The sequence below is a fragment of the Hyla sarda genome, chromosome 10 (genome assembly GCF_029499605.1).
Source record: "Hyla sarda isolate aHylSar1 chromosome 10, aHylSar1.hap1, whole genome shotgun sequence".
Classification (NCBI taxonomy): domain Eukaryota; kingdom Metazoa; phylum Chordata; class Amphibia; order Anura; family Hylidae; genus Hyla; species Hyla sarda.
In genome coordinates, this window is record NC_079198.1 from 141,487,011 (window position 1) to 141,510,465 (window position 23,455).

The 23,455-nt window shown below is 41.2% G+C and overlaps 1 protein-coding gene across 5 annotated transcripts in view; it reads left to right on the top strand.

The window, feature by feature from the left end:
* CHD5 (chromodomain helicase DNA binding protein 5) overlaps positions 1-23,455 on the top strand; it is a 274,281-nt gene that overhangs the window by 223,654 nt on the left and 27,172 nt on the right. For 4 of the 5 annotated variants that reach the window (XM_056544557.1, XM_056544555.1, XM_056544554.1 and 1 more), the window contains 9 exons: positions 2,595-2,687; positions 6,239-6,327; positions 7,677-7,810; positions 10,229-10,373; positions 12,465-12,624; positions 15,070-15,146; positions 15,632-15,758; positions 18,134-18,220; positions 20,815-20,961. In XM_056544557.1, coding sequence (XP_056400532.1) covers positions 2,595-2,687; positions 6,239-6,327; positions 7,677-7,810; positions 10,229-10,373; positions 12,465-12,624; positions 15,070-15,146; positions 15,632-15,758; positions 18,134-18,220; positions 20,815-20,961 — 1,059 coding nt within the window. The remainder of the gene's footprint in view (positions 1-2,594; positions 2,688-6,238; positions 6,328-7,676; positions 7,811-10,228; positions 10,374-12,464; positions 12,625-15,069; positions 15,147-15,631; positions 15,759-18,133; positions 18,221-20,814; positions 20,962-23,455) is intronic. The other variant, XM_056544553.1, reaches the window with a different exon arrangement.

Sequence of the window (23,455 nt, forward strand, 5' to 3'; positions counted from 1 at the left end):
TTTGCTCTATATGATTTTTTGCTCTATATGATTTTTTTGCTCTATATGATTTTTTCCTCTATATGATTTTATGTTCTATATGATTTTTTGCTCTATATGATTTTTTGCTCTATATGATTTTTGTGCTCTATATGATTTTTTGTTCTATAGGATTTTTTTGCTCTATATGAATTTTTGCTCAATATGATTTTTTTGCTCTATATGATTTTTTGCTCTATATGATTTTTTTGCTCTATGTGATTTTTTTGCTCTATATGATTTTTTGCACTATATGTTTTTTTTGCTCTATATGATTTTATGTTCTATATGATTTTTTTGCTCTATATAATTTTATGTTCTATATGTTTTTTTTGCTCTATATGATTTTTTACTCTATGATTTTTTGCACTATATGTTTTTTTTGCTCTATATGATTTTATGTTCTATATGATTTTTTTGCTCTATATGATTTTATGTTCTATATGATTTTTTGGTCTATATGATTTTTTGCTCTATATGATTTTTTGCTCTATATGTTTTTTGCTCTATATAATTTTTTGCTCTATATGATTTTTTGCTCTATATGATTTTTTGCTCTATATGATTTTTTTTGCTCTATATGATTTTTTGCTCTATATGATTTTTTTGCTCTATATGATTTTTTGCTCTATATGATTTTTTTGCTCTATATGATTTTTTTGCTCTATATGATATTTTTTGCTCTATATGATTTTTTTGCTCTATATGATTTTTTTGTCTCTATATGATTTTTTGCTCTATATGATTTTTTTGCTCTATATGATTTTATGTTCTATATGATTTTTTTGCTCTACATGATTTTTTGCTCTATATGATTTTATGTTCTAAGCTTGGATTCTATCCCGCTTGCACTGCGCATGTCACTGAGGTTATCAGTGACGTCACCATTGTTATGCAACATTCGTGGGCTTTTTAAATATTTAAAGACTGTTTGTATTACAAAACCTCAGACCTGATGAAGCGAGGGGTGCCTTGCGAAACGCGTTGTCTCTATGCCATTTTAAACAATGAACCAGTTTGGTTTTACCTTGGATATCTGCTGTGAATCTATATCAGACTGCCACCCTGCAGCACCGGACCGCGATCCTCACCAGTGATTGGCGCACACCTCTCCCACCTTCCTGATGGCCATCACAGGCACCGCAGTGCGACATCATGGCACCGCAACACGCCATCTTGTTATGACTCACGTTCTCAGCGCTCCCTGCAAATGTTTTGTATAGTAAGCAACTATGCACTCAGTATTGATTAGTAATGCAATATGCATCATCGCTCACTAAATGGAATAATGTACATTCACTGGCAATAATAATTACGTACTCCAGGAAGTTTTTGCTGATATAGTGCAAGGCAGACTATTATGAATAATGTAGAGGTTCTTGTGTACGCCTTGTGCTTACCTGTTTTAGCTGATGTGCCAGGCAGGAGTTTTCAGCCATACTGATTGCAATTCCATCACTAATATTATTTCATAATGCTGCCTACGTTTCCCATGAATCCTCTGGCTTTGCAGAGAGAGGGGGTGGAGTCTTATCACTGCACCTGGTCATCTATTTAGACAGCTGGTGCTGTAGGTCACCCTGCAGAACTGATTAGACTCATAAGTGGGTTGGGGTCAGTTCCCATTATGTTCAGTTTTGATGTGTTTTCTTATTCAAAGTGCATTTTAAAGGGGCAAATAGATTTGGACCATAATACTTTTTACTGCATTTTGGCCTTTATTTAGTGTTTGAATGCCGCCTCAGGAGAGGTGTATAACTACCATATATCTTGATCCCATAGAAATAGCAGCAGCAGCAGTATACAGATAGAGCTGGAGGGGAGGTATATAATTACTATATATCCTGATCCCATAGAGATAGCAGCAGTATACAGATAGAGCTGGAGGGGAGGTGTATAACTATTATATATACTGGTCCTATAGAAATCGCAGCAGCATTATATGGAAAGAGCTGGAGGGGAGGTGTATAACTACTATATATCCTAATCCCATAGAGATAGAAGCAGTATACAGAGAGAGCTGGAGGGGAGGTGTATAACTACTATATATCTTGATCCCATAGAGATAGCAGCAGCAGTATACAGATAGAGCTGGAGGGGAGATGTATAACTACTATATATCCTGATCCCATAGAGATAGCTGTGGCAGTATATGGAATGAGCTGGAGGGGAGGTGTATAACTACTATATATCCCGATCTCTAGAGATAGCAGCAGTATACAGATAGAGCTGGAGGAGAGGTGTATAACTACTATATATTCTGATCCCATAGAGATAGCAGCAGTATACAACGAGAGCTGGAGGGGAGGTGTATAACTACTATATATCTTGATCCCATAGAGATAGCAGCAGCAGTATACAGATAGAGCTGGAGGGGAGATGTATAACTACTATATATCCTGATCCCATAGAGATAGCAGCAGCAGTATACAGATAGAGCTGTAGGGGAGGTGTATTACTACTATATATTCTGATCTTTTAGAGATAGCAGCAGTATACAGATAGAGCTAGAGGGCCATCTTTACCTATTTCTTGTAATTTTTTTTACATTTTTTTTAATTGTTTTTAACATTTAGAATGGCAGGATGAACTTTCTGATAACCAGTCAGAATATTCCATTGGTTCGGAGGATGAAGACGAAGACTTTGAAGAGAAGCCTGAAGGTCAGAGTGAGTTTAACTTTTTCCTTAGATGGATATGGATCGCCTGTAGGACAGTAAAATCCGACAAGCAAAGGCGCCATTATAAGATGGTAATTTACAGTGGTTAGTTTTACTTTGTCTTGTCCATCGCCCCCATAATTCTATCCAGTGGACTATGCAGAAGCTTCATCACTGGAAGGAGAATACAGTGGTATCCTTGGCCACCGCCAATGGTGGGATCTCCCATAACCAGGTCACCATGCTCTGGGATCAAAGATAATCCACCATGATTTCCTGCTGTCTAGTCTGTATCTACAGTAGTGTTTCCCAAGCAGGGTGCCTCCAGCTGTTGCACAACTACAACTCCCAGCATGCCCGGACAGCCTTTGGCAGTGTAGTCATAGCCTAACATAGACCCTACAGTGTAGTCATAGCCTAACATAGACCCTGCAGTGTAGACATAGTCTAACATAGACCCTACAGTGTAGTCATAGCCTAACCTAGACCCTGCAGTGTAGTCATAGCCTAACATAGACCCTGCAGTGTAGTCATAGCCTAACATAGACCCTGCAGTGTAGTCATAGCCTAACATAGACCCTGCAGTGTAGTCATAGCCTAACATAGACCCTACAGTGTAGTCATAGTCTAACACAGACCCTGTAGTGTAGTCATAGCCTAACATAGACCCTACAGTGTAGTCATAGCCTAACATAGACCCTACAGTGTAGTCATAGCCTAACATAGACCCTACAGTGTAGTCATAGCCTAACATAGACCCTACAGTGTAGTCATAGTCTAACACAGACCCTGTAGTGTAGTCATAGCCTAACATAGACCCTACAGTGTAGTCATAGCCTAACATAGACCCTGTAGTGTAGTCATAGCCTAACATAGACCCTACAGTGTAGTCATAGCCTAACATAGACCCTACAGTGTAGTCATAGCCTAACATAGACCCTACAGTGTAGTCATAGCCTAACATAGACCCTGTAGTGTAGTCATAGCCTAACATAGACCCTACAGTGTAGTCATAGCCTAACATAGACCCTACAGTGTAGTCATAGTCTAACATAGACCGTGCAGTGTAGTCATAGCCTAACATAGACCCTACAGTGTAGTCATAGCCTAACATAGACCCTGCAGTGTAGTCATAGTCTAACATAGACCCTACAGTGTAGTCATAGCCTAACATAGACCCTGCAGTGTAGTTATAGCTTAGCATAGACCCTGCAGTGTAGTCATAGCCTAACATAGACCCTACAGTGTAATCATAGCCTAACATAGACCCTGCAGTGTAATCATAGCCTAACATAGACCCTACAGTGTAGTCATAGCCTAACATAGACCCTGTAGTGTAGTCATAGTCTAACATAGACCCTACAGTGTAGTCATAGCCTAACATAGACCCTGTAGTGTAGACATAGCCTAACATAGACCCTACAGTGTAATCATAGCCTAACATACACCCTACAGTGTAGTCATAGCCTAACATAGACCCTGCAGTGTAATCATAGCCTAACATAGACCCTGCAGTGTAGTCATAGCCTAACATAGACCCTGTAGTGTAGTCATAGTCTAACATAGACCCTACAGTGTAGTCATAGCCTAACATAGACCCTGTAGTGTAGTCATAGCCTAACATAGACCCTGTAGTGTAGTCATAGCCTAACATAGACCCTGTAGTGTAGTCATAGCCTAACATAGACCCTGTAGTGTAGTCATAGCCTAACATAGACCCTGCAGTGTAGTCATAGCCTAACATAGACCCTACAGTGTAGTCATAGCCTAACATAGACCCTGCAGTGTAGTCATAGCCTAACATAGACCCTGCAGTGTAGTCATAGCCTAACATAGACCCTGCAGTGTAGTCATAGCCTAACATAGACCCTGCAGTGTAGTCATAGCCTAAATAGACCCTACAGTGTAGTCATAGTCTAACATAGACCCTGCAGTGTAGTCATAGCCTAACATAGACCCTGCAGTGTAGTCATAGCCTAACATAGACCCTATAGTGTAGTCATAGCCTAACATAGACCCTGCAGTTTAGTCATAGCCTAACATAGACCCTGCAGTGTAGTCATAGCCTAACATAGACCCTACAGTGTAGTCATAGCCTAACATAGACCCTGTAGTGTAGTCATAGCCTAACATAGACCCTGTAGTGTAGTCATAGCCTAACATAGACCCTGTAGTGTAGTCATAGCCTAACATAGACCCTGTAGTGTAGTCATAGCCTAACATAGACCCTGCAGTGTAGTCATAGCCTAACATAGACCCTGCAGTGTAGTCATAGCCTAACATAGACCCTACAGTGTAGTCATAGCCTAACATAGACCCTACAGTGTAGTCATAGCCTAACATAGACCCTACAGTGTAGTCATAGCCTAACATAGACCCTACAGTGTAGTCATAGCCTAACATAGACCCTACAGTGTAGTCATAGCCTAACATAGACCCTGCAGTGTAGTCATAGCCTAACATAGACCCTGCAGTGTAGTCATAGCCTAACATAGACCCTACAGTGTAGTCATAGCCTAACATAGACCCTATAGTGTAGTCATAGCCTAACATAGACCCTACAGTGTAGTCATAGCCTAACATAGACCCTACAGTGTAGTCATAGCCTAACATAGACCCTACAGTGTAGTCATAGCCTAACATAGACCCTACAGTGTAGTCATAGCCTAACATAGACCCTGCAGTGTAGTCATAGCCTAACATAGACCCTACAGTGTAGACATAGCCTAACATAGACCCTACAGTGTAGTCATAGTCTAACATAGACCCTACAGTGTAGTCATAGCCTAACATAGACCCTGTAGTGTAGACATAGCCTAACATAGACCCTACAGTGTAATCATAGCCTAACATAGACCCTACAGTGTAGTCATAGCCTAACATAGACCCTGTAGTGTAGTCATAGCCTAACATAGACCCTACAGTGTAGTCAGAGCCTAACATAGACCCTACAGTGTAGTCATAGCCTAACATAGACCCTACAGTGTAGCCATAGCCTAACATAGACCCTACAGTGTAGTCATAGCCTAACATAGACCCTGTAGTGTAGTCATAGCCTAACATAGACCCTACAGTGTAGTCATAGCCTAACATAGACCCTGCAGTGTAGTCATAGCCTAACATAGACCCTGCAGTGTAGTCATAGCCTAACATAGACCCTACAGTGTAGTCATAGTCTAACATAGACCCTACAGTGTAGTCATAGCCTAACATAGACCCTGCAGTGTAGTCATAGCCTAACATAGACCCTACAGTGTAGTCATAGCCTAACATAGACCCTACAGTGTAGACATAGTCTAACATAGACCCTACAGTGTAGTCATAGCCTAACATAGACCCTGTAGTGTAGTCATAGCCTAACATAGACCCTACAGTGTAGTCATAGCCTAACATAGACCCTGGTGTTCTGGTTTTAGCTGTCAAAAGTAAGAGATGAATTTTCTCAGGGCACAACCACTAAGAAACCCTTTATTTTTTAGATCTCATCCTCTAGTCCATTTTGCGTTCATGTTTGATGGTCTTGATAAGAAGACTGACAATCGTCTTTGTGATTTTCTTAGGTGGGAGGAGACAATCGCGGAGACAATTGAAAAGCGACAGAGACAAGCCTCTTCCTCCTCTTCTCGCCCGGGTTGGAGGAAACATTGAGGTACATGAGGATGGGGGGGGGGGGGGTCTAACGTTTTCATTGCCAAATGGAAGAGGAACTGGCAGCAGGGTCCCCCACACTAGCCTCCTGGGACGGGCTAATAGCGCGGGTGACACTGATCACAAGGGTCTTTTTTATTATTTTCTGGTCCAGAGATATCCACACAAATAATAATATGTAAATTATGTATGTAAATTGGCGCACTTGGAGTGTCCCTTGGCCCCTATATGCTCTCCGATGCCCACCTGGCTGGACCAGTATTAATGCCCCTAAGTAATATGCATAACCATCCTCGTTAGCTGCCGGCCCATGTATTTATATATTAATTATTAGCTGAGGACCCGGCGTGTCCCGGTTTTTCCTTCCTAATCCTTGTTGTGGAGGAAAATCAACAGAGGAGGAAACTTTTGACTTCATATCCAGTCCTCATATCCCGTCCTCATATATTGTTGTCATATCCCAACCCCATATCCCGTCCTCATATCCCGTCCTCATATCCCGTTCTCATATCTCGTCCTCATATCCCGTCCTCATATCCCATAGACTTGTATGGGACTTTAAACAAAAACCCCAACCCTCACAAATGGGGGTAGTTAAGGGTTAAATTACGTATCCTATGTTTTTTTTTATGACATATAAGTAACGTGACCAAGTTTCATGTTAATATCTTTAGCCATTTGGACGTGATGCTGGAACATTCGTTTGGAAATGGAAAAGTCGTTTACAAATCTGTTTAACTTTCTGGCACCAGTTGTTATATAAAAAAAGTTTTTTCCTGGATAACCCCTTTAAGGTGAAAATAGGCTTGGTCCTTAAGGGGTTAAAATATATATTTAACAGGTGCCTCTACACCCCTGAAAACGTGTCCGGTGCCAAAAAACATGTAAGGGAGGCAAAGAGTTAAAGGGATAGAGCGAACGCTTCCGAACTCATAGAGCCAACACTACCCCCTCCCATAGACTTGTATTGAGGGGCCGGGGCATGATGTCATGAGGGGGTGGGGGCATGATGTCATGAGGGGGTGGGGGCATGATGTCATGAGGGGGTGGGGGCATGATGTCATGAGGGGGTGGGGCATGATGTCATGAGGGGGTGGGGGGATGACGTCACAAGCCCCTGGCACCGGCTCTAAGCATTCTGAACATTTTGTTCCCAACGCTCAGCAGTGGAGTACCCCTTTAAATATATTTTTTAGTATCAGATACGTCAGACCCTTTTTTTCTGATGCCACAGAAAAGTGTCTACAAATAATAAATGTGTTAAAGATCATCATTTCCTAATAGTTTTTCTTAAATGTAAATCTGATCAGTAATGAGAAGTAAAACGTTTTCTTGTTTTGTTGTTTCCAGGTTCTTGGGTTCAATGCCCGACAACGTAAAGCCTTCCTGAACGCTATAATGAGGTGGGGGATGCCCCCGCAGGATGCCTTTAATTCACACTGGCTGGTGCGGGACATCAGAGGAAAGAGCGAAAAAGAATTCAGGTGCCGCAACGATTCCTCCCTTCAGATAAGCATTATATCATTTCACACCATAAGGGAACGTACAGGATCTGCTGCATATTTTCTTCAGATGATTTTGCTACCCATTGAAGTTCATGGGTAACAAAATCAGCTGCACAAAATATGCAGCAGATCCAGTATGTGTGAATGTACCCTAAGGGGTACAGCCGTCACGCCCCCCTCCCATAGACTTGCATTGAGGAGTGGGGCATGATGTCATGAGGGGGCGGGGCTATGACGTCACAAGCTCCCGGCGCCAGCTCCAGTCTTCGGAACAGTTTGTTCCAAAGCTGAGCAGCGGAGTACCTCTTTAATATTGCAGTGTGTTCAATAAAAGGCTGGTGAGTGTAAACTGAACCCAGAGGATGATATTTGTATATTACTCATCACTAGGGGGCAGCAAAGGTCAAGGTTGGAAATTGTTTCTCCATAAACTTATATTATACCTGAGGTGAGCGAACGGCTACAACCCCAGCTACAGCTCCGTGCGGCTCAGTCGGGGGTCTAGAATCAGAATTGGGGGTTTAGAATCAGCATTGGGGGTCTAGAATCAGAATTGGGGGTCTAGAATCAGAATTGGGGGTCTAGAATCAGAATTGGGGGTCTAGAATCAGCATTGGGGGTCTAGAATCAGAATTGGGGGTCTAGAATCAGAATTGGGGGTCTAGAATCAGCATTGGGGGTCTAGAATCAGCATTGGGGGTCTAGAATCAGCATTGGGGGTCTAGCTAAAGTGAGTGCAGAGGTAGCAGCCATACCCCGCCTCAGTTGTACGTCAGAAGATATCAGAGGTTGGTTAGCCATAAAGTACCTGTTGTAGGAACCCCCATATGCCGTCCTGTCATACCACAGCCAAATACAGTACCACTGCCGGCATATAAAAATAATGATAAGGTGAAAACCAAAATATGATGCTTAAATACCAACAAACAGGGATAAAATATCAACAAACAGGGATAAAATACCACAATACAGTACCCAAAAACCATCATACAGTGCTCAAATACCACCATACAGTGCCCAAAAACCACCATACAGTGCCCAAAAACCACCATGCAGGGCCAAAATACCACCATACAGTGCCCAAATATCTCCATACAGTGCCCACATTCCACCATACAGTGCCCAAATACCACCATACAGTGTCCAAATACCACCATACAGTGCCCACATTCCACCATACAGTGCCCAAATACCACCATACAGTGCCCACATTCCACCATACAGTGCCCAAATACCACCATACAGTGTCCAAATACCACCATACAGTGCCCACATTCCACCATACAGTGCCCACATACCACCATACAGTGCCCAAATAGCACCATACAATGCACAAATATCACCATACAGTGCCCAAATACCACCATGCAGTGCCCAAATATCACCATACAGTGCCAAAATACCACCATACAGTGCCCGCATTCCACCATACAGTGCCCAAATACCACCATACAGTGCCCAAATATCACCATACAGTGCCCAAATATCACCATACAGTGCCCAAATACCACCATGCAGTGCCCAAATATCACCATACAGTGCCCTCATTCCACCATACAGTGCCCAAATACCACCATACAGTGCCCAAATATCACCATACAGTGCCCTCATTCCACCATACAGTGCCCTCATTCCACCATACAGTGCCCAAATACCACCATACAGTGCCCAAATCTCACCATACAGTGCCCAAATCTCACCATACAGTGCCCAAATAACACCATACAGTGCCCAAATATCAGCATACAGTGCCCAGATACCACCATACAGTGCCCAAATAACACCATACAGTGCCCAAATATCAGCATACAGTGCCCAAATAACACCATACAGTGCCCAGATACCACCATACAGTGCCCAGATACCACCATACAGTGCTCAAATATCACCATACAATGCCCAAATACCACCGTACAAAAGTAAAATACTGACATACAGTGCTGAAATACCACCACACAGTACTCACATACCACCATACAGTGCCCAAATATCACCATACAGTACTCACATACCACCACACAGTACTCACATACCACCATACAGTGCCCAAATACAGTGCTTATATAATACTTTGTATTGTACATTCACACATACAGGATCGTGTGCAGATTTGATGCGCAGGATTTATAACTGCAGATTAGAAGCGGTGCTCAGTCCTTTAGTTTACATTGAAATCTGCAGCAGAAAATCCTGCGCATCAAATCTGCGTACGTGTGAACATACCCTTAAAGTCAATTGACGTCAGAAGATTTAGCTTGGTTGTCCTGAAGAGAACTTCCTTTATCCTAGACCTCTGCTTGGCCAATAGCAGCGCCGATCACGGACCATTCTGACCCCCCCAATTGTTACCCTGTTCCATCATCTAGGTCCCATATTTACAATCACTCCTTCTTGCAGGGCCTACGTCTCTTTATTCATGAGACACCTCTGTGAACCCGGGGCGGATGGGGCCGAAACCTTTGCGGACGGCGTTCCCAGGGAAGGACTTTCTCGCCAGCACGTCCTGACCAGGATCGGAGTCATGTCACTGGTTCGAAAGAAGGTGGGTGAGTAAATGTTTGCACTAGAAATCAAGGTATGTCCCATGATGCAGTGCATGTGACCACCACATACTATGCAGTCATATATTACAAGTCATTGGGGTACCATGTGTATATTACAGTGACAGCCATTGACTTTAACGAGCACCATCATTTCTTATGTAGGGGGCGCCAAACTGCATAGAATGCTTTCTGTCAAGTTCTCCCGCAGACTATTCTTGTATAGGGGGATTGTCCATATTTGATAGAGTTATTGTCCATATTTGATCTTTAAACAGGAGAAACAAGGTGGCGGCACTTACCGCGGAGTAAATAATCCTGGACCATGTGACCATAATAAATGCCAGCTTCAATTTACTCCTTGTTTCTACTGTTTGAAGACTTAATACCACAGGATAAATCAGTGTTTCCAACCATTGTGCCTCCAGCTGTTGCACAACTACAGCTCCCAGCATACCTCAAACTAATTACACGTGGACAGTTGTACTGAATGTGTCTTTTATTAAGCACATTGAGTAAACATTCAACGTGCAGGGAGAAAAGGTTAGCGGGTTTTTGCATGGGTGCAGGGAGAAAAGGTTAGCGGGTTTTTTCAAGGATTACCCAAAAAAAAAAAAAAAAACATTTACAGACAAAAGAAAGTCACCTAAACTAATAACACACACACAATTGTTCAGTCCATTTCTTTTATTGATAATTTAGAGTAAACATCCACAGTGCAAGGAGAAAAAAGAAAGCTATATGGGTGCAGGTTTTAATAATCCCTTAGTGGTCCACCTAAGAAACCTAATTTATTTTAGTGTCCACCTAATAGTGTAAATAGAGCAGTGTTTCCCAACCGGTGTGTCTGCAGCTGTTGCAAAACTACAACTCTTAGCATGCCCGGACAGCCTTTGTTTTTTATTGTGTTTTTTATTGAGCAAATTAAATAAACATTCAAAGTGCAGGGAGAAAAGTTAAGTGGGAAAGGTAGCGTAAAAATTGTGTCTGAAATTCGTCTTGTTACACAAGTCACAATTACAGACAAACACAATGTTACCTAAACTAATAACACACAAACAGTTGTACTGTCCATGTCCAGGCATGCTGGGAGTTGTAGGTTTGCAACAGCTGGAGTCACACTGGAAAACACTGATATAGTTGTCAGCTATGACAGATTTGAGTTTAACAATGGAGTGTAATCTGGCATTGACCAAGGCGAGGTTAGGACCCATGGCGGTGCCCAATTTATGTTCCACCTCTGAAGCAGTCAATGGAGAAGGCTGTCAGGGTATGCTGGGAGTTGTAGTTTTGGAACAGCTGGAGACACACTGTTTGGAAAACACTCATATAGTTGTAAGCTATGACAGATTTCAGTTTAACAATTGGGTGTAATCTGGCATTTACCAGGGCGAGGTTAGGACCCATGACGGTGCCCAATTTATGTTCCACATCTGACGCAGTCAATGGAGAAGGCTGTCAGGGTATGCTGGGAGTTGTAGTTTTGGAACAGCTGGAAACACACTGTTTGGAAAACACTGACATAGTTGTAAACTATGACAGATTTCAGTTTAACAATTGGGTGTAATCTGGCATTTACCAGGGCGAGGTTAGGACCCATGACGGTGCCCAATTTATGGTCCACATCTGACGCAGTCAATGGAGAAGGCTGTCAGGGCATGCTGGGAGTTGTAGTTTTGCAACAGCTGAAGTCACACTGGTTGGAAAACAATGGGATAGATAAAAGTCTGATCACTGGGACCTCCAACTGTGTTCCCCATTTAAATTGGGTGATATTGGGCATATGTGGTATTGCTCTATTCAACCCTAAGGGACTGATGGAGATAGCCAAAGTGTTTTCACCAATGTATCCTGATGGCTGACTGTGCCGTCCAAACCTGGAATCAGGCCGATCATGTCTCTGTACTTTTTAGCAGTGAGCCAGTCTAGCTCTATAAAGCCGCCAGGTTTTTTGTAATGCAGAACCGATATTGATGGTCATGGTTGTTATTATGGCACATAAGACATAGGCTTATCCTATGACTGCACCTAAAGCAACGGATCAGGACGTCTGTTCTCCATAAACCACTTTATGACCTCTTATTTGTCCTCAGGTTCAGGAGTTTGAACAAGTGAACGGCAAGTACAGTACACCGGACATGATTGCCGAGGGGGCAGAGAGCAAGAAATGCTTTGACGTCATTTCATCGGATCCCACCACGCCTGTACCGGCCAGTCCGGCCCCCCCACCGCCAGGAGCAGCCCCGGTGCCAGGTAATGTGTGATTGGGTTACTAGGATCCCACAGACTACTGTATATTCAGGAACATATGGTTGTGTCACCTTGAAAACCCATCTCCCTCTCCTGGACCTCCCTACTGATTCTAAGAATGGAGAACTACCCCATGAACAAATGTAGTGGCAGCATATTCAGCTACCCCTCCATTCATTCTCTAAATATTGATCAGTGCTCTGCGGAGCCCCAGAATGGAGCACAACTGTGGGTACATGCTCTGCCAGTGCTCCATTTATTCTCTATGGGTCTTCCAGACATTGCCAAGCTCAGCTGAACACTCAGCAACCTTTTGAAGTGTCGTAGAGAATGATTGAATGAAGCACTGTCCCTACATTGGTTCAGGAGATGGTTGACCTCCATTTTTATAATCAGTAGGGAAGCCCCAACAATCAGCTGTGCCGTATCCCATGGATGCATCTTGGAATAACACCTCCCCTTCTGTCTTCCTCCATGAAACACAATACATTAACTGTTTGGTTTCTATTATGAATACATTGCCTGGTCTATCATTATTAAGCTTAAAGGGGTACTCCGGTGGAAAACTTTTTTTTTTTTTTTCTTTTCTTTTTATCAACTGGTGCCAGAAAGTTAAACAGATTTGTAAATTACTTCTATTAAAAAATCTTAATCCTTCCAGTACTTATTAGCATCTGTATGCTACAGAGGAAATTATTTTCTTTTTGGATTTCTTTTCTATCACAAACACAGTTATCTCTGCTGACACCTCTGTCCATTATAGGAACTGTCCAGAGCAGCATATGTTTTCTATGGGGATTTTCTCCTGCTCTGGACAGTTCCTGAAATGGACAGAGGTGTCAGCAGAGAGCACTGTGTTTGTGATAGAAAAGAAATCCAAAAAGAAAATGATTTCCTCTGTAGTATACTGATGCTAATAAGTACTGGAAGGATTAAGATTTTTAAATATATTAAATATATTTTTAAAATAAAATAAAAAAAAGGTTTTCCAAAAAGTACCCCTTTAAGCCCTGTTTATATATATAGGGGAATATGCAAATCAGCTCATTACATCACCTTTTCAGGCGATACCAGGGAACATCGCCTGAAAAGTTGATGTAATGAGCTGATTTGCATATTCCCCTACCCAGAATGCCTGCGGAGTGCTCAGTGGCCCTTGAAAGCTCCGTCACCCCAGGAGTGGTGAACTCTCCCTGAGTTAAATACTCATCCCGTATATATATATATATATATATATATATATATATATATATACACACATTTTTTATTAAAACTTCTTTATTAAAGAAAACAGGAACAAACCCCATCCCCCTCCTCCTCCTAAATCCCCCCTCCCCTGAAACCACCCCAGAGGCTGCCACCCAAAAACACTTCTCCTTAATCCACAGGATAAATGTATGATCAATGGGCACCTTAGCGACCTCAAGAATGGGGGGGTCTTAAGTTTCCCATCAAAATGAGGCAGCGGTCACCCATGCATGCTTCTGCTTCATTTACTCTCTATGGGACAAGCTGAAGTGCCATGTACTAGACCAGTGTTACCTAACCAGGGTGACTCCAGCTGTTACAGAACTACAACTCTCAGCATGCCCGGACAGCCAACGGGCTGGAGAGGGGGTTCCGAGTCTCCTATCAGAATGGAGAAGTGATCTCATCTGCACTGTCATTCAATTCACTGTTTATGGGACGGCCGGGGATAGTGACTCCAGCCAACGGCTGTCCGGGCATGCTGGGAGTTGTAGTTTTGCAACAGCTGGAGGCACACTTACTAGACCATTCCCGGCAGTCCCATAGACAGTGAACTGAATGACAGGTGTGCAGGTGTCTAAAGGAAACAAAGCGAACACACTATAAACCATGCACACCCAAATAGTACAAAAATAAGTAGAATCTATATTAGGGCAACACAAAAAAGGCAAACAATTAAAAACACTCAAAAAGCTCAAAAGATCCAACCAAAAAATATGCAATAAGGTAATGTCAAACGACGTCAAAATAAAGTGCTATGAATGAAACACAATATGCCAGTGGTCTTCAACCTGCGGACCTCCAGATGTTGCAAAACTACAACTCCCAGCATGCCCGGACAGCCGTTGGCTGTCCGGGCACGCTGGGAGTTGTAGTTTTACAACATCTGGAGGTCCGCAGGTTGGAGACCACCGCAGTATGCCTACAAGTGTATATAAGGCAAAAAAAAGCATAAAGAATAATGCAAAATACCATAAACCATAATAAACAATGCAATAAAGAAAACTAAATTGTGGGAGAAGGAGGACAAGAAAAATACAAATAAGAGAAAACCCATGTGTGACCACCTCTCCATTGTGACAGGAGACTCAAAACCCCCCCCTCTCCTATTCTCAAGATCGATAGGAGTCCCTGCAGATAGCTTAGGCAATGTATTATCGTTGGGTCAACCCCTTTAAATGTAAATCCCGTTTTTTGTAGAAAAAGTAGAGACACCGAGCACATTGTCCGAAGAGACGGAAGCTGCGGAGCAGAAGACCAAGCCTTTGGAAGTTCAGGTTAAGAGATGGTTAATTTACTTTCTCACCATCTCAGGTTTCATGCTTCATTCTGTGCACTTTATAGTTATAGTGTATGTTATAGTGCATTTCAGTAACAAACAAAATCCATTCCATCCTGAGAGTCTTTTTTCATTATAAGCCATTTAAAGCCATTTGTCTATATCCCTGGGGATGCAGAAACCAGATTTTGTTTTGTAAAGTTATTTCGTAATGTAAATTATCCATTTACAGTTTCCGGTTAATGATTTGATGGGTTACCACTATGTAAATAAATAACCAGTAATACCCAAATTAGTGAATTACCAGTATTACCTACATTCTGAAAAAAGAAAGAAAATGCCAAAATAACATTTTAACATTGTTTGTAAATTTCGAATTTTGAAATTTGAAACAATAAATATTGGAATGGAAACAAGAAACTAACACCAGTGAGATGTCTTATTCTTCTAAAGCCTGACTAATGATGTGATCGTTACTCATAGCCTCCGACCAAATTGGAAAAGGAAGACGCTGAGGAGAAACCAGAATGTCAAGAAATCAAAGAAAAACCAAAAAAGGAATCCGGGGAGGAAGAGGAGGAGAAAGAGGTTGTGAGCCAGAGTCCCAAAGGTAAAAATTGTTGTGTTGTCCATCATATTTGAGATGTGTGTCTCCAGAGGTTTCAAAACTACAACTCCCAGCATGCCCTGACAGCATTCTCCATTGACTGCTTCAGATGGAACAAAAATTGGGCACCGCCATGGGTTCTAACCTCGCCCCCGCCAATGCCAGATTACACTTAAAGGGTTACTCCCGTGGAAACTTTTTTTTTTTAAATCAACTGGTTGGGGAACACTGACCTACAGACAGTAGGAGAGGAAGCAGATGAAAAGGAGTAACGTATGACTACAGCATCCGATTATTTGTAGTCTGTAACCTTGGAAGCGCATAGGCCTGCATAGGAGCTGTATACACAAAACAATTGATTTTTTTTTTAAAGGCGTACTCCCGTGGAAAACTTTTTTTTTTAAATCAACCGGTGCCAGAAAGTTAAGCAGATTTGTAAATCACTTCTATTAAAAAATCTTAATCCTTCCAGTACTTTTTAGGGGCTGTATACTAAAGAGAAATCCAAAAAAGAAATGCATTTCCTCTGATGTCATGACCACAGTGCTCTCTGCTGACCTCTGCTGTCCATTTTAGGAACTGTCCAGAGCTGGAGAAAATCCCCATAGCAAACATATGCTGCTCTGGACCGTTCCTAAAATGGACAGCAGAGGTCAGCAGAGAGCACTGTGGTCATGACATCAGAGGAAATGCATTAATTTTTGGATTTCTCTTTAGTATACAGCCCCTAAAAAGTACTGGAAGGATTAAGATTTTTTAATAGAAGTGATTTACAAATCTGCTTAACTTTCTGGCACCAGTTGATTTAAAAAAAAAAGTTTTCCACTGGAGTACCCCTTTAAATGCTCAAATCTGTCATCATTTCACACGAAGAAATAAAGCCACGGCACTGGGTAAACTTTGCAGTTAAAACGCCTTCTTTATTGCAGCATAGCAGGTCAACGAGGAGCTGGACCAAGATGCCGAAGAGCGCCGGTTTCGCGTGCAATCACGCTTTGTCAAGGCATGCCTTGACAAAGCGTGATTGCACGCGAAACCGGCGCTCGTCGGTGTCTTGGTCCAACTCCTCGTTGACCTGCTATGCTGCAATAAAGAAGGCGTTTTAACTGCAAAGTTTACCCAGTGCCGTGGCTTTATTTCTTGGTGTGAAATTGTGGACTCTCTGTCTTTCTCTACTGAGCACGGGTATGTGGATTCAGCCTCTATATTGCAAATACCGTTCAAACTATCTGTGAGTGGTGCGGGCTCGTACCCTATCTCACATCTGTCATAGCTTACAACTATATCAGTGTCTTCCAAACAGAGTGTCTCCAGCTGTTGCAAAACTACAACTTCCAGCATGCTAGAAGTTGTGGTTTTGCAACTACTGGTAGGGAAACATCCCTCTAGTTGGACTAACCAGTAAGTGGACACTAATGTACTTAAGTTTCCTAGGAAGCCCACCTTGGGATTATTAAAATCTGCATCCATATAACTTACTTTTTTCTCCCTGCATTGTGGATGTTTACTCTATGTAATCAATAAAGGACATGGACAGTACAACTGTTAGTGTGTTATTAGTTTAGGTAACATTGTGTTTGTCTGTAATTGTGACTTGGATAACAAGACAAATTTCAGACAAAATTTTTACGTAACCTTTGCAAAAACCCACTTAAAAGACATCTGTAGTGTAAAATAACTTATCCCCTTTCCGTAGGATAGGGGATAAGTTATAGATCGCGGGGGTCAGGGCACTGGGACACCCCGCGATCTCCCGTACGGGGCTCCAGAATTCTACAGGAAGGGACACACCCCCTCCATGTATCTTTATGGGAAACATGGGGGGGCGTGACGGCCGCCATGTCATCCTGGGGACAGACAAGCCCCCTTCCAGCAGACTGATGGGGCCCTGTACAGGAGACTGCGGCGGCTCCCAGCCCCTGGACCCCCCACGATCTATAACTTTTCCCCTATCCTTCTGATAGGGGATAAGTTATTTTACACTACAGATCTCCTTTCACTTTCTCCCTGCACTTTGAATGTTTACTTAATGTGCTCAATAAAAAACACGTTCAGTACAGATGTCCATGTATTATTGGTTAAGTTACACAACCCAGATTTATCAATCTGCCCGAGACAAAAATTTTGTGATTTGCCCACGGCAACCAATCACAGCTCAGCTTTTAAAACTTACTTGAGCTGTGATTGGTTGTTGTGGCCAAATCACTCCACGTTTTGTCTCGGACATTGTGTTTATCTATAATTATGAGTTAGAGAACAATCAGACCTCGTTTTATTAGAAGACATTTCATAGAATTTACAACAATTCTCCTGTTAAATTCCCATACAAGAATAACATAGAATCATACAGTAATTTATAGTGTTATTATATTTTACAGAAGAAATCCCTCCTGAAGAAAAGGCCACAGACAAGGTCGGACCAAACAACGTACCAAACAAAGTAGAAGACAAGGAACCAAAATCAGGTACAGGAAACGTTATCACGATTCCTCCAACTCCGACATCAATTCCAGTGTTGTGCTCTGTAACCAATAGCTAGGATTAATGTCCGTATGATGACAACACAAAACACCAAATAAAAAATCTCCTCAATAGTGACCCAGCACTAAAAACTGTTTACTTTGTTGCATATATAAATAAAAAAATGGTTTCATATATTTTTAAACAAACCAATCGTACAGTGAATTCAGGGGACCCTATCTAGGGATAATAATAGATTAGTGGCTGCAGTATGCTGTAAGTAAACACTGTTTTATTTTTTTTGTTTTTTTTGAGAACACTTCAAGAAAGACTCCCCAACATGTTTCACAGTACCAACTGCATCATCAGGGATAATGAGGCTGATTAGAGTGATTTTTAAAACACTAAGAAGCCTGCCCAACATGTTTCATAGTGCCTACAAGGTTTATGAGGCTGAATAGGGGTACTCCAGTGGAAAACCATTTTTTTAAATAAACTGGTGCCAGAAAGTTAAACAGAATTGTGAATTACTTTTATTTAAAACCTTAATCCTTCCAGTACTTATCAGTAGTGTTGCTCGCGAATATTCGCAATTCGAATTTTATTCGCGAATATCGCATATTCGCGAATATTCGCGAATATAGCGCTATATATTCGTAATTACGAATATTCGTTTTTTTTTTGTTTTTTCACAGTACACATCACAGTGATCATCCCTCTCTGCTTCCAGCTTATGTGGTGTGAGAAGGTTCTAATACTACTGTTTGAGACTGGCGTGCGAATTTTCGCATATGCGAAAATTTGCATATGCTAATTTTCGCATATACGAATTTTCGCTTATGCTGATTTTCGCATATGTAAATTTCCGCGCACACCAATATTCGCATATACGAAAATAAAACGAGAATATTACGAATATGCGAATATTCGTGAATATGACGAATATTCGTCCATATATTCGCGAATATTTGCGAATTCGAATATGGCCTATGCCGCTCAACACTACTTATCAGCTGCTGTATGCTCAACAGGAAGTTGTGTAGTTATTTCCAGTCTGACCACAGTGCTCTCTGCTGACACCTCTGTCTATGTCAGGAACTGCCTAGATTACAAGAGGTTTGCTATGGGGATTTGCTCCTACTCTGGACAGTTCCTGACATGGACAGAGGTGTCAGCAGAGAGCACTTTGGTACTGGAAGGATTAAGATTTTGAAATAGAAGTAATTTACAAATCTGTTTAACTTTCTGACACCAGTTGATTTAAAAAAATAAATAAAATTCAACTGGAGTACCCTTTTAAGAACACTTTTAAGAAGCCTGTCCAACATGTTTCACAGTACCTACTGTGTTATCAGGGATAGTGAGGCTCATTAGAGCCATTTTAAGAACACTTCAAAGAAGCCTGTCCAACATGTTTCACAGTACCTACTGTGTCATCAGGGATAGTGCGGATCATTAGACATTAATCTATTCTTATCCCTAGATAAGGGATTTTTGACATGAATGACTGGTACTGGTTCATTTTAAAATTTGTGAAACCTTTTTTTTAATTTCTTTATTCAATAAAGAATCCAGTCCACTGGGCATTGGTTTGCTTATAGTCAAGACTATGACTGTCCTTGAAGACAAACTTCCTTCCCTCTAAAGTTTCTTATATTAAAAAAAATTTAAATCAAGCCAATGGTCCTGCTTAAAGGGGTACTACCTTGGAAAACTTTATTTATTTATTTTTAAATCAACTGGTGCCAGAAAGTTAAACAGATTTGTATATCACTTCTATTAAAAAATCTTAATCCTTCCAGTACTTTTTAGGGGCTGTATACTAAAGAGAAATCCAAAAAGAAATGCATTTCCTGTGATGTCCTGACCACAGTGCTCTCTGCTGACCTCTGCTGTCCATTTTAGGAACTGGAGAAAATCCCCATAGCAAACACATGCTTCTCTGGACAGTTCCTAAAATGGACAGCAGAGGTCAGCAGAGAGCACTGTGCTCGTGATGTCACCAGAGAGCACTGTGGTCAGGACATCACAGGAAATGCATTTCTTTTTGGATTTCTCTTTAGTATACAGCCCCTAAAAAGTACTGGAAGGATTAAGATTTTTTAATAGAAGTGATATACAAATCTGTTTAACTTTCTGGCACCAGCTGATTTTAAAAAAAAAAGTTTTCCATGGGAGTACCCCTTTAAAAAAAAAATCTATTTTTTGTGTATACAGCTCCTATGCAGGCCTATGCGCCTCCAAGGTTACAGACTACAAATAATCGGATGCTGTAGTCATACGTTACTCCTTTTCATCTGCTTCCTCTCCTACTGTCTATAGGTCAGTGTTCCCCAACCAGGGTGCCTCCAGCTGTTGCAAAACTACAACTCCCAGCATGCCCGCACAGCCAAGGTCTGTCCAGGCATGCTGGGAGTTGTAGTTGTTCAACAGCTGGAGGCACCCTGGTTGGGAAACACTGCTGTAGGTTATCTAGAAGACAGGGCAGAAAGTGGATGTATTCTGTCACCACGGAGACGCATTGCTCTGCATAGAAGCTGTATACACAAAACACTGAAACCTTTTAGTCTCGGTTGACAACCTTTATGTGTTTTTGTAGAGGAGGAGAACAAACCAGACGAAAAAGAGGAAATATCGAATCAGCAGAATGGAGACAACTGTATAAAACAAGAAGAAGAAGAAGGGAAGCGAGACGATAGCGGGAAATTTAAATTTATGTTTAATATCGCAGATGGCGGTTTTACAGGTATTATCATCATTGCCCATTAACCCCTTAAAGGGGTTATCCAGGAAAAAAACTTTTTTTATATATACCAACTGGCTCCAGAAAGTTAAACAGATTTGTAAATTACTTATATTAAAAAATCTTAATCCTTTCAGTACTTATGAGCTGCTGAAGTTGAGTTGTTCTTTTCTGTCTAAGTTCTCTCTGATGACACCTGTCTCGGGAACTGTCCAGAGTAGAAATAAATCCCCATAGCAAACCTCTTCTACTCTGTGCAGTTCCCGAGACAAGCAGAGATGTCAGCAGAGAGCACTGTTGCCAGACAGAAAAGAACAACTCAACTTCATCAGCTGATAATTATTGGAAGGATTAAGATTTTCTAATAGAAGTAATTTACAGATCTGTTTAACTTTCTGGAGCCAGTTGATATATATAAAAAAGTTTTTTCCTGGAATACCCCTTTAAGGACTCAGCTCATTTTGATCTTAAAGTGGTACTCTGGTGGAAAACATTTTTTCATTTTTTTTTCAATCAACTGGTGCCAGAAAGTTAAACAGATTTGTAAATTACTTCTATTGAAAAATCTTTATCCTTCCGGTACTTTTTAGCAGCTGTATGCTAAAGAGGAATTTATTTTCTTTTTTAATTTCTTTTTTGTCTTGTCCACAGTGCTCTCTGCTGACACCCGATGTCTGTATCAGGAACTGTCCAGAGCAGGAGAAAATCCTCATAGCAAACCTCTCCTGCTCTGGACAGTTCCTGACACGGACAGAGGTGTCAGCAGAGAGAACTGTGGATAAGACAAAAAAGAAATTCAAATAGAAAAGAATTTCCTCTGTAGCATACAGCTGCTAAAAAGTACTGTAAGGATAAAGATTTTTTAATAGAAGTAATTTACAAATCTGTTTAACTTTCTGGATCCAGTTAATTTAATTAAAAAAAAAAAAGTTTCCCACTGGAGTACCTCTTTAAGAACTAAGCAAATTTTATTTTTGCATTTTCGTTTTTTCCTCCTCGCCTTCTAAAAATCATAACTCTTTTATATTTTCATCCGCAGACGAGTAGGAGAGCTTGTTTTTTGCGCGACCATTTATTCTTTGTAACGACATAACTCATTATATCATAAAATTTACAGCGCAACCAAGAAAATACTATTTGTGGGGGGAAATTTAAACAAGAACGCAATTTAGCAAATTTTGGAAGGTTTTTTTTTCACGCCGTACAATTTACGGTAAAAATGACTTGTGTTCTTTATTCTGTGGGTCAATATGATTAAAATGATCCCCATGGTGACATGTTTTTCTATTATTGTACCACTTAAAAAAAATCTCAAACTTTTTAACCAAATTAGTACGTTTAAAACTTTGACGACCTTTAACGTTTTCATTTTTCCGTATAAGCGGCGGTATGAGGGATAATTTTTTGCGCCGTGATCTGTACTTTTTATTTATACCACATTTGCATTTATAAAACTTTTAATAATTTTTTTTTTATATGATGTGACAAAAAAGCAGCAATTTTTGACTTTTTTTTTTTTTTTTAACGTTTAAGCCGTTCACCGTACGGGATAGTTAACATTATATTTTGATCCTTCGGACATTCATGCATGCGGTGATACCAAAAATGTTTAGAACATTTTTTTTTACACTTTTTGGGGGTAAAATGGGAAAAAGGGACAATTTACATTTTTGAGGGGGGGATTTTTCTAATTTTTTTTTACTTTTTTTTAAACTTTTTTTTTTTAACGCTTTTTATGTCCCCATAGAGGACTATCTATAGCAATCATTTGATTGCTAATACTGTTCAGTGCTATGCATAGGGCATAGCACTGATCAGTGTTATCGGCCATGTTCTTCTCTGGTCTGCTCGACCAGAGCAGAAGACCCCGGGAGACGGACGGAAGGGACCTCTGGCCGCCATTATGGATGATCAGATCACCGCGGCAGCACTGTGGGCGATCCGATCATGCATTTTTCTGACCGCACTGCTGCAGATGGCGTGATCTGTATTGATCACGGCATCTGAGGGGTTAATGGCGGCCATAAGCGTGATCCGCCATTACCGGTGGGACCTGCCATTCATGACGCGAGCACATCTCCGATGCTCGTGGTCGTGTACAAGAGGTAAATGTAGGTCCTGGTGCATTAAGGGGTTAATATATATATATTTTTAATATAGCTAATATTATAGTTCCATCAAGGTTGGTAATTGAATAGAAAAACATGGCTCCTCTCTTTCAGAAACAGCACCACATCTGCCCACAGGCTGGGTCTGGTATTGCAACTCAGCTCTATCGCAGTGAATGGGCATAAACGGCAATGACACACAGGTCCTAGGAAAGATGGGGTGTTGTTTTGGATAAACAGCCATGTTTTTCTACTCCTAAACAACCCCTGTGATATACCCCTGTACCTTGTTACTGTTCTATGCACATTTTGGTAGATAGGGATTGATGCTCCAGCTGGTCCCCCTGATGCATTCTGTGCATAACCTAGAAACCTGCAGTGTTGAGAAC